At 58.6% G+C, this 12,113-nt stretch overlaps 1 protein-coding gene across 1 annotated transcript; it reads right to left on the reverse strand.

Moving 5' to 3' along the window:
• Positions 1-432: 432 nt before the first annotated feature.
• On the reverse strand, positions 433-11,869 carry SODALDRAFT_323951 (hypothetical protein; the record flags this gene model as incomplete). Its single annotated transcript, XM_028609842.1, has 6 exons — positions 433-9,904; positions 10,013-10,185; positions 10,564-10,616; positions 11,050-11,064; positions 11,307-11,645; positions 11,725-11,869. The coding sequence occupies 6 exons, from the start codon at positions 11,867-11,869 to the stop codon at positions 433-435; spliced, it is 10,197 nt and encodes a 3,398-aa protein (XP_028466284.1).
• Positions 11,870-12,113: the final 244 nt, after the last annotated feature.

A 12,113-nucleotide genomic window follows, 5' to 3' on the forward strand; every position in this document is an offset into this window, starting at 1 on the left:
GCGAACCGAAGCATCTCAGGTCTACCAAGCAAGAGGACTCACTGTAACGACATAGGGGTTGAATAGTTATTCTCTGTTTCTCTGCCGAAGACTCATGGGTATATATAAACATGGAAGAAAAAGAACAAAAAAAAGAAGAAAAGAAAAACGAATGGACAGAAGACTATTGATACATCTCGAGAGTTGAAGCCTCGCCTTTTTTTATGCCGCCGCCAAAGCCCACCTGTATATATATATATATATAATATATATCCCCTCAAGGCCCGTTGATGCTTTCCCTAGACCACCCCCTTCCTATAAGAAGCTTTGTATAAATAACATAGAGATGTGTCGTAAGACGCTATAGCTAATATTGTAGACCAAAAGAAAATAAAAGAAGAAAAAAAAGAAGAAAAAAGGGCAATGCAAAAGGCATGGGGAGCAATATCAAAATCACCCCGTCTTCGTCCGGCCCGCCCAACCAAGCTTCCTCCCCACCCCGCTCTCCGAGCCGACCTGTTGTTGTTCCTCACCTCCTCCCTCCTCCTCCTTCTGCGCAAGACCACTGGCACTACTACTACTATTCCCCTCCCGCATCCGACTCGTCAGCGCATTGAGCTTATCCCTCAAGAACCCCCCACCCGCCGACCGCCGCCTCTCAAACTCCTGCCGCGCCGAGATTCTCGTCGTCGTCCCCAGCCGGCGCTGCTGCGTCGACGTCGACGACGACCCGCCGCCGCCGCTACCATAAGGCGACAGACTCCCGCTCGTCATGGGCCGCGGCGGCGGAGGGTAGGGGTAGGGGTAGGGGTAGGGAAACGCAGTCTCCGAGTCCCGGGGCTCATAGCGCGGCGACGGCGCCGTCATGGTGAGGGAAGGCGGCACGGTTGTGTTCAGCTGGGTCGGGAGCGGGGCGGGCCCGCCGCTCACATTGCGGTAGGATAAGGACCGGTGGGAGCTCGCGGCGCTGGAACTCCGGCTGCTGTTGGGGCGTACCAGCGCCGGGGCCGAGGCCGAGACGGTGCCGGTGCCGGTGCTGGTGCCCATGCTTTGGACGCTGCTCTGGCGCGAGCGCGGAGGGGACCGCGAAAAGTCGAGGAAGCTGGACGAGTCGTCCGAGTCCATGCTCTCGGCGTAGTGGTGATCTTGCTGCCGCAGCTGTAGCAGATTCTGATTCTGCTGCTGCTGCTGCTGCAGAGACGTGTGGTTGGATGACACCGTCGGTACGATAAGACTAGAACTGTTCGCCAGCTCGCGCAGCTTGCTCGCCTGCGCCGTGTTGGGCCGTAGCTTGAACTTGTTCCCGATAATGGCGCCCGTGTGCGAGATGAGCGCCTTGATGACGGCCTTCTTGAGCGCGAGCGCCAGGTCGAGGTTGGACCACGTCTTGTTGCGCCACTCGAGCGATGGCAGCCGGAACACAAAGTCGTGCACGTCCTCGAAGTTGCGACTGTCCTTGCCCTTGTAGCTCAGGCACAGCACCACCGACGGCATCCGGACGTACGCGAACGACATGTAGCTGCTCGCCCGCGCCATCATCTTGGTCAGGTCGTCCGACGGCTCGTCGTCCTTCTCGCCCCAGCGCCGGAACCGGCTCTTCCTCTCCGCGTTGTTGTTGTTGCCGCCGCCGCCGTCCTTCAGCGACATGCCCGTCGACGCGCGGCTGACGCCCGTTTTAGGGTTGTTGTCCGTGCTTCGGAGGGAATCGTACGACGCCTTCTTCGCCATCATCTTACCCGTTGCCGTCGCCCCGGCCCGGAAGAGACGGAACCCGTGTCCCTCTCCGACGTGAATCCCGTGCGCCGTCTTCTTGGAGATCGGCTTCGGTCTCGTCGCCGTGTCCGACGCCAACGTAGGTCGCAGCCGCAGTTCCAGGGACCCCGCCCGCGTGTTGAAACCGTCCTTGTCCGACATGTGCTGTGGCGTGAGATAGCCCGTCGACTCGTCCCCGTCGTCTTCGTCTTCTCCCACGTAGCTGTGCTTGACCATAAAGGGAGAATCATTCCTCTCCTGCGGCGCCTTCTCCCCTTCCACGTCGGGGAAGATATACTCGAAAAGCCGTTTCCCGACCTCATGCTCCAGCTGGATCTTCATCGGGAAGAGGTTGACCTCGAAGTGGTCCATGACCGGGATGCCCGCAATCGCCTCCAGCATGTTCCAATACACGCGGATCATCTCGCAGTTGTTGTTGTTGTTGTTGTTGTTGTTGTTGTTATTATTGCCGTTCCCATTGGTCCCGTTCTTCAGCGACGCGCCGCGAGTCTGCTGCTGCTGCTGCTGCTGCTGTTGCTGTTGCTCCACGTCGACATAAGGCGCCACCATCTCGGGATAAATGGCGTTCGGTAAGAGATTCAGCCCGAGCACCTTACCGACCCGGATCAAGTTGCTGTGCGACCCGTCGGAATGGTCGGTCCGGTCATACTCGACGTCCTTGAGCTGGAGCTCGACGAGCGGCTCGTTGGTGTCTCGGAGGAGGTGCCAGACGATCTCCTTGGCCGTGATGCTCCACCTCAACAGGGCGCTGCTGCTGCTGCTGGTACTGCTACTGCTGCCGCCGCCGCCGCTTGGGGCGTTCGTGTTGTTGGTGTCGTACCTGCGCTGCGACGTCGTGATGGCCTTCATCATGAAGAACAGCTCGTCCTCGCACGCCGCCAGGTCGCGCTCCAGCAGCAGCCGGTCTTCCCAGCCCCTCTCGTCCAGGTACTTGGAGTACACCTGGAAGTGCGTCTTGATGTCCTCCAGCTGCCTGATCCGCTCCTGCAGCTTCTCCACCATCTCCGGCGCGCCGCTCAGGTCGCTAAAGTCCGAAGCCAGCATGATCTTCTCCAGCCTCTCGGTCCGCGTCTTCTCCAACGGCTCGCTGTACATGAGGAGGTCCAGCACGATCACGTACATGGCGTAGTACTGGGACGAGTTGCAGAGCGCCCTGGCCTGGGGGAACTCGACCCAGAGGTTGTCGACCCTGCGCTCGGCGCTCGGCTGCGACGAAGACGCGTTCCCGTTCGCGTCCTCCGTGTTGACCTCGTCGTTGTACTTGAGGCGCAGCGTGTTGTACTTGTCGTACCTGAGCATCGCCGACGTCTTCTGCACCACGCGCTTGAACCCGAACGGATCCGTCCGGAAATCGAACATGACCTCCATCGGCACCCACGGCGGCCAGGACGACGTCGCCGGCGTGCCGTACTGGCTACCGGCGTACATGGACACCAGGTTGGTCGAGAACCACTTCTGATGCGTCACGAAGAACTGCGTGCTGTCCATCGTGACGAGGAACCGTCGCTGCACCAGCCCGCTGACCGCATCCGATAGCCTCTCCTTGTCCATGACCTCCACCACTTTGAGCTCCATCCCCTTCGCCGTCACGAGCACCACGTTCTTCTTATTCTTGTCGCTCTGGAGCTGGATCTGCGGCGCGATGATCCTAACATGGTAGCTGCTCTGGGGCCGGAACTCGTTGGAGATGCCGCCCATCAAATCCTCCATGGCCACGTTGTTGGCGGTAGTATTCTTGTTAGTATTCTTATTGTTATTGCCCTCGTCGCCGTCTTTGTTGTTGTTGTTGTTAGTCCCCGAAGCGTCATCCTGGTCCGCATTGACAAACCGCCGCCCGTCTTGAAGAATTCTCCTAATCTTCTCTTCAATGTCGGCCTCCATATCGCGATCCGTCGCCTTCCCCGGAGGCGGCGTCGCTCCGGCGCCCGCAGGCCCGCCGGCGTTGGGCTTGTTGAGGTTGTTGAATTTCGCCTTGTACTGCTCCTCGACAATGTCGAGTATGAACTTGACCGCCGGCCGCGAGAGGTAGTAGATGAACCCGCGACGCTGGCTGACCTGGTGCGTGTATCGGAGGACGACGTTCCGCAACAGGTTGTTCCACTTGAAATGCAAGTTGTGAATCACGAACCGATTCTGCGCGTCGCTTTCGAACTCGGCCCCGGACGGAATCGTCATCGACTCCTGATCCAGGTCGATCGACGTGTCCGGTACGCCTTCTTCACGCTTCGACCCCGGCCCGGACCCGGACTTGGGCTTCAGGACCTGGCTGCTCGACGGAGACCTGTTGGACAACTGCTGCGCCATGCTCTCGAGAAACGCCTTCTTGTCCCTGAGCACGCCCGTGTGCCGCCTCAGCGCCTCGAAATCGGCCATGCTATCCGGGTCCTTCCCGTCGTCGCGCACCACGCGGAGTTCGGCCTCGCCCACGTTCCGCCCGTGGTTTTCGATCTGCACCTCGAGCTGTGCTAGACGCTCCCTGACCAGCTCTTCCTGCACCTTCCGCGGGTCGTCGTCCTGGCTCATCATGCAGAAGTGCGTGGGCTCTTGACCGAAGGGACTCGTCCGGTCAGGATCCCCGGAGATGGCGCCGCCAATGTCGGTTTGGCGGAAATACGTCAGCCGAGGGGCGTAGGCCAGCGGCAGGATCTTGGTGTCCGGGTTGGACTCGGCCGGCAGGATCCAGCCCAACTCGACAAAGTCGTCCATGTCGATCCACGTGAGGTCGTTGTCCGGGATGGTGAAGCGCGAGAGATCAGCGGGCTCCGCTTGGGCGGTCGTCAAGTCCGCAATGGTTCGTTTTCGGATCGCCTCCTCCGTCGTGCCATGAATACTAGCCGAGACGGCGCGGACGTCGGCCGCAGCCAGATCCAGCTGCGCCGCGTGGATCTTGATACTGCTCGTCCTGCTCTGCGTCTTGCGGTTATGCACCCTCGTGTTGAACTCTTCGCGCCTCTGGTGGACATCCAGCTTGAAGCTGTCGAAGCGGACCTTGAGTCCCGTCGCCGAGACTGCGTCCTCCGGATAATCCTCCATGTCTTTGTGCTTATAGATGTGGCTCAGGAAGAGCGGGGCGAACAAGAGGTTGTACTTGATGGTCGCGAGGTGTTTGCCGAACTTCTTGCTGTTCCTCTCCCGACCAGGCCACAAGGAGCCCTGTCGGATCGGGAGCGACATGGGCCCGCCGAACAGAGCCCACCAGGCGAAGAAGTGCGTGAAGAAACGCGGCGTGCAATGGACGGCGTTATAACTCCGAGAGGGCTTCGGGTTGGACGCCATCCAGTCGCGGTCGACGGGTGCCCGGACGTCGATGGAGAGATGGATGTGATGACTCCGGAACCCGCGGAAAGCGTCATACGGCAGCCCATCCGAGGACGGCTCCGCGTGTTGAGGGGCTCGCAGAACCACGTCGTAATGCGGCTTGAACTCGAAGCTCCTCTTGCCCCCTTCGATGGCGCGCTCGAAGACGAGACCTGTCATCCACTGCACCTTGCCGGACAACTTCATGATGACCTTCTGGAACGAGACGCCGTGTCTGTAGATCTCCTCGGCACGCAGGCTGTCGTCGCATCCGTCCAGGCGCTTCGCCTCGCGGGCCTGATACCCGTAATCGGGAATGGCCAGCACGTACTCTGCGGATTCGACAGTCATGAAGCGCTTCGGGTCGTCTTCGGTGTTGATGTTCCAGCGGACGTCGTTGCGCCAGCACATGATGAAGCCCGCGCCGTTGCCCGTCACACAGTAAGGGTCGCGCGACCCTTTCAGGGCCAGGTGCAGATCGCCGTCGTTCTTCCAGGCCACGCGTATCCGGGAGTGGAAGTTGAGCCGGATCTTATCCCAGAAGCCGACTCGTTCGGAGGGATCCATTTGCGGCTTCGTGAACGACTCGATGACCATCATCATGTCCTGTATGGCCGGCTGGTAACAAGGCCCGCCCCACGTAAGCCTGGTCGGCAGGGCCGTGTTGATCTCGATGCGAATGTCGGAATACGACTTGATGGGGCCTATCGTGCGGCGAACATCGATGGCAAAGCCTTCTCCCCTGCCCGAATCCGCATCGAGACCCAGACGACTCTGAGGCGGGATGATGTCGACCTTGACCCGTCGCGTGGACTGCGTGCCTCGGTACTCCTCGGCGATGACGAAGTTGGACCGCAGGGACATGGACGACAGCCTCTGCGACTGGCCCGGCTTGAGGCCGGGGATGTGGATGAGAGGCAGAGGGTAGTCGCGAAGCGAGACTCTGGTCTCGCCCATGTCCATGCTCACGTGCATGGGCACGAGGAGACTGTATTTCATGTCCTTCGGCATGCCCTTTCCGACCCCGTGGATGAACCCGGGCAGGTCTCTCATGGGGAAGGTCGGCTTGTCGACGAGGAAGTGGAAGCTGTGGATGATGGCAGCCATAAGCGCCGGTCGCTGGGGCACCTCCAGAATCCTTTCCGCTTCTTCCATATCGTCTGGGGACAACTGGTCGGATCCGCAGAAGTGACCGCGGGCCTCTTTCGTTCCGTCCTTGCTGATGGCGTAGTGACTGTCGATCCGCTTCTTCCAGCTCGTCGCGTTGTACATGTCGAGTCGCGCCCGAGCCTCTTGCTCTGCGACCTTGGCATGGCCGGTGAGCCCATGGCATCCGCCCTCGGGGTCATATCGCGGCGTTCTGCCTCGCAGATGATCGTCATCTCCGCCGGCGCGGCTCGCTCCCCCGTCGGCGCTCTGGCTTCTCGCCCCCGATGTCCCCTGCTTTGCGCGTGTTCTGTGGAAAAGAGACCGGGCACGATGCTTGTGAGACTCCTTGCGAGACGCCTCTTCTTCTCGGACCTTCTTCCGCTTGATCTCGAACGCCTCTTCCCGGGCCAGCCGCTGCATCTGCTCAATCCGGCCTGCTCGGTAGATGATCCCGAGCTTCCACTCAAACGCCCCGTCCTCCAACTCGAATAAGAGAACCTTGGTGCGGATGGATATCTTGGGCACCATCTTGGGCCCCTCCGGCAGCTTCTCGAGGATGTACTCGTTCGTGCCCGTCTTGAATCGGTGATGCAGCTGTTGGACCGACTTGAACACGTTGACGAGATTGTCGGAGACCTTGTTGAGGATGACCTCGTGAGGTACGGCAAACCGTACAGACTCGGAGGTAAAGTCGACCATGTTATCGTCCTGAAGACCTCCAGACGTCTTCCGCCGTGATACGCGGTAGTCGACGCGGGCGCCCCTGACGCCTAGCATCCTGGCCCAGACGCCCCTCATCCTCGGTGGCTGTACGCACAAGAGAATCTGCTTGGAGGAGAAGAAGGGCGCAGCCCAGCGGTGGCGGCCAGCCTTGAGCCCATAGACCTGGAGAAGCATGGCGGGATCGTGGGGCAGATCGGCTCTGATTTGTATCATCGAGGCCTTCACGTCGACAGTGATCAGTTCCGACGACGTCCTGGCCAGGACCGAAAAGTCCCCCGGGTCGACGTATGGCGAACCTGGCGGTACCATCAGGTGGGCATCGGAGTCTCTCCTTGAGAGGGCCGACGGCGGCCCGGCAGCAGAAGGAGTGGTTCCCTTGCCGGTCCTCGTGAATGCCTTGCGTAGAACCATGGTGGCGACCCAGACGGCGTAATGCCGGTATAGCGAGTACTGGAGCTTGATCGTCCGGATACCGGCGTGGATATGGAAGACGGGACCCTGCTGGTCGCTCAGCGCCGAAAAGGCGACTTCGAAGCGAGGTACGTTGACGAACGGCTCGGGTTCAATGCGATCCGCGGCTTCGATGATGTAGGCCTCCAAGCCGCGAACGTGGACGGCCAACCTCCTGCCGTCGCCAGTGTTCTGTTGCTTCCTGCGGGGCGACAGAGGGGCCCTGAGCAGGTCGGCATCCGGGGCGATCGAGCGGCTATTCGTCCGTCTGCGAGAGGGTCGCCCCTGTAGGCCTTCTAGCCGTTGGGCTCTATATTCCGACGAGAAGGCGTCGATTTGAAGGGAGACGCCGCGGGTCTCGTCGGATATGTCTTGGTCTACCCCCGCAAACTCGACGCTCACATCGGATGCTTGCACTTGGAACTGCAAAAGCCAAGACGGCATGGCGCGGATAAGGTTCCGATGCCCCCCGGGCGCCGTTGGCATCGCCCGGAAGGCATGGCGTTTCTTATCTGGTTCGACGTCCGGTCTCAACTGTCGAATAATCTGACTGAGCCCGTCGATGATTTCTGAGCGCACCATCTTGATGGCAAAGGTCTCGACGTTGCCCGATGCGACAACGTGGACATCTGGTGCGGCGCTCAGCTGGACTTTGACGTCGAAAGTCTCCGTGTCGACCAAATCAAACCGGCCGCCATCGGATGTCTGATAGTAGAGGTGATGCGATTGAAGGCGCATGGCGGAGGCCAGGGAGTAGTGTAGGTCTTGGAGCGCTGAATGAGACGACTCGACGTCTAGGGAGATGGAGGAAATGGACGAGATGATCAGGTCGTAGTCGTCCGGCGCAGCGGCTCTGTCTACCGGGGGAAGCGCGATCCTCATGACAGGCTCGTGCATGGTGAGTTTGATATTGGCCTTGGGTAGCAGCCTGGAGATGAGTAGGTGGCCCTGGCCAGGTCGGCGGGAGATCTTATGCGCCTTGGGCTTCGATCGGAGCATGGCGACCAAGAGAGGTAGGTGGCGCGGGTCGAGATCGACAGAAGGGGAGGTGATGACGGAATTGGCGAAGAGGATATTGGTGTTCTTGTCTTGTGAACCAACGTCCACGTCGTTGGCCAGCTCGACCGTCTTGGAGGGTAGGGTTGTTTTTACGGTAGTGGTGGTCATGGGGATGTAGAGAAGCCGCTCTGGTTTACCGTCGCCATCGTCCAGACCAACAGAGATGGACAGGGCGGCAGCGAGGGCCTCGTGGGCGATGTCCTTGGAAGGGAAATACATGCGATGGGCGGGTGACTTGGGATCGAGGCGGTGCAAATCGATACCGACCTCCTTCATGGAGGCATTCAGGACAATGGGCTGAGCGCGCGGTTTGACCGACTCGACCTTCTTGGTAAGACCGACGAAGCTGACGGCAAACTGTACTTCCTTTATGCCTCTCAGGATGGAGCTGATGAACTCTTTGGAATCCGACACGGCCTGCATGATGATGTCGTCCTCGGTAGTTACGCCAGGATCGGGGGGGGCTCGAGGGTCCGTCCTGTTTTCTGCATAAGCCGGAGAGTCGTCGTCTAAGCCGGACAAGACGTGCGAGGGAGATCGGCACCGCTTGAATCGTTGAGCGCAAAGGCGAACGTCGTCGTAGGGGATGTGAATTCGGTTTAGCTTCAGGGCGATGGAAGCGTCTCGCAAACCGTCCGGCTCGCCATACAGAAACCCGTGAATATTAAGGGTGGCATGGTCCAGAACTTCCAGGGGCTCGTTTCCCTCTGCAGTGAACAGAACGCTCCGTAAAGTGACAATCCATTCGGCCTGTTGCTTTTGCTTCTGCTGCTGCTTCTTTTGCCTGTCGGTTCGGAACTGGAAGAAGAAGCGAGCTCGGTCGACCATCTTCCGGCGGGTATCGACGGCGAGGGTAAAGCTTCCACATTGTATATTCCCCACGTCGACGATGTTGACGGTGGAGTTGGTGGCAACGACGTCGACCATGCGGAGCCACTTGAGCTGCCTATGCACGCGCTTAACCTTCTCCTTGAGCTTGGTCAAATGCTTCCACGTCTCGCTCCTGGCGTTGGGGACTCCGTTGCGGCGCAGCTGGGGGATCTTGAGGTGGCCTCTAGCACTTTGCTCTGGCCCTTCACTGGATTTGTCGGACCGGCTGTCGGTGTTCTTGTTGTCCTCCCCCGATGTATCATCGTCGTCCGGCCGCTTGCCGTCGAGCTGGCGCACGTCGACAGTGACTACAAGCTCATTGATGACGATGCTCAGCCAGGTGGGCTGGGAGAATGTGGGTCGGTGGACGTTGAGGCCCAGGCCGCGTATCTCAATCTTGAAGCCATCCTTTGGTGTGTATGCGAGTCGGCGCAGGGAGAAGTAGCCGATGCGTTGGATGGAGATGCCAGTGACAATTCGAAGGAGAGCGAATAGGACAAAGGAGGACAGGTAGATGAGGACGAGGACTCCGAAGATGAATGTCGGGTTGAGCAATGCCATGCCGCTGTGCAGCATCCTCACGGGAGGGCCGGGGCTGATGGTGCTGGTGCTGGTGCTCATAGCTGGTGCTCATAGCTGGACGTAGCGTGTGTCGGTCAGCGAGGGGAGGGGATCGGGGAATGTTGTCGGTACGGGTACGTGAAAAGCGTACATGATCAGCTTCCCGAGGACACCATGCTTGATATCCTCCAGACACTCCGCCGTTAGATGCCAGGGCGTGTCATGGTCGTCAACAGAGTTCGAGGGATTGTCGGGCGGGTTGGTGCAGGTCGAGGTCGAGGTCGGGGGGTTCGGTTCGTAGGTTGGTTTCCTGTTGTCTTCGACCTAGAGGAAGAAAGAGTCGGGTGTCAACACAAGATCATCCCAGACAAAGGCGCAAGGCCACATCGACGAAGGTGCAGAGGCCAATATCCAGCCCCTCCCTGTCTTGCCCAGATGTGAGAAATAGTCCCGTTACTCACAGCGTCACAGAATATAGGATGAATAACCAAATGTATTGTCAGATTGGAGTAAGAGAGGCGACTGGATGGAGACGAAACAGCAGCGCTGGGACGAAAGGAAGGGAGTAGCTGTGGGAGAGGGGAGGATGAGAGTCCAAGAAAACGATGGACGATAATTACGAAGAACGACGAACGATGCGCAGCGTTGGTGGGAGGGAGGTGCGCCTCTACGGAGTACCTGGTACTAGGTATTCAGACGTACATTGATTGTACCTTGTCTGGTGGGAAGCTGCACTCTGGCAGCACTTGTTGGGACTAGACCCAGTACGTGTACACGTAATTTGTCTGTGTGGGGCCGTGATATGGGGGAGGGAGCCTTCGTCACTCTCAACGGTCGGTACCAGTAGAAGTGGTTCCGATGATGATGGAAGGTTACGGTACATTACATATTGTATCCGTATCACCAAGTTACGGTGTACAGTGTAATTAGGACAGATCCCCAAATCAGTTAGGGTGGATTTCCACGAGAGACGATGTATCGGTACGGATTGGTGCATTGGTACTAGCAGAAAAGACATCTTACGGAAATTACGGATACATCCCACCACCATGAATAAGCGAGGCGTTTGACGGCTGGCTCAGTGGCCCTCCCAAAATTCATGTCCTTGTCAGGACATGAAAATGATAAAATCGTAATTGCGTCTAATCTTCATCCTTTACTATACAGACTTCATATTCATCTTCTTACTCTGTCCCAGTAATTCTTATTTTCTTAAATAGTTATTGAGTTATTGTTTAGATATATTCATTGTACATGCCCCGTATCCAAGAGGCCAAGTTGGCGAAGGTTATTATACATATACAGTAGTGCCACTGTGCCGTGTGACTATTTGTCTTCCCTGTCTTGATTCGGCTGTCCGAGTGTGTCGCAGGGGATTTTCAAAAGACGGATAACTGGATGGTGGTTTGATTGCGCGCTGCCCTGCTAGGATTCAGGACTTTGACCCTGCGCCTGCGCCTGCGCCTGCGCCTGCGCCTGCGCCTGCGCCTGCGCCTGCACCCGCGCGTCCTTGGCCGCACGTACACGCAACCCGGCAATCTTCTCGTCGATGAGTGCGATTTCGGCGTCCAGCCTGAGCATCTTCTCGCCCATCACATGTCGATACTCGTCGTCGGTGAGCTTCTTGAGCGGGCTCCATTTGGACGAGAGAATGCTCGGCCTTTCCTGCTTGTCCTGGGCGGGCGAAGCAGCCTCTCTGTCGTGAAAGGCGTTGACGATGGCCTGGCCACTGCCGCCAAATATGGACCAGACGATGGCGCCGGGGATGATATTTCGGGGCCCGCCTAGTGGAGGAGAAGGGGTGAGGGGTTGAGCACATGCAGAAAGAAGAGGGCGTGGGAGAAGGGCGCAGGGCCAACTTACGAATCAGGCCCCCTATCATTCCGGCTGTGGCGCCGGCTAAGGCACTGGCCTTTGTCTTTTCAGAGTTTGTGGGCTCTTCGGATCCCCATGTCCGCAGAGTGAGGGTCCGAGATACTGGTGATGTATCGTGAGTCTCGTTGAACATGGACCGCGTGGCATGGGCATGGGCATGGGCATGGTCAGAACGTAGAACTTACGCCAATAAGTAGAGCCCAGGGTGAAGCACTGGAAGCCTGAAGCTATGCCGAATAGGGCCGGGGTGGCATCCCTGACAATGCCTGCGGTGACGCCGAAGAAGATACCGGTGGCGCCTGTCCCGAGTATATGATTAGCGATACACGGCTCCAGACGAGAGGGCATAGAACATATAGACACACCTGTGAGAGCCC

The sequence above is a fragment of the Sodiomyces alkalinus genome, assembly GCF_003711515.1.
Source record: "Sodiomyces alkalinus F11 unplaced genomic scaffold SODALscaffold_5, whole genome shotgun sequence".
Lineage (NCBI taxonomy): Eukaryota > Fungi > Ascomycota > Sordariomycetes > Glomerellales > Plectosphaerellaceae > Sodiomyces > Sodiomyces alkalinus.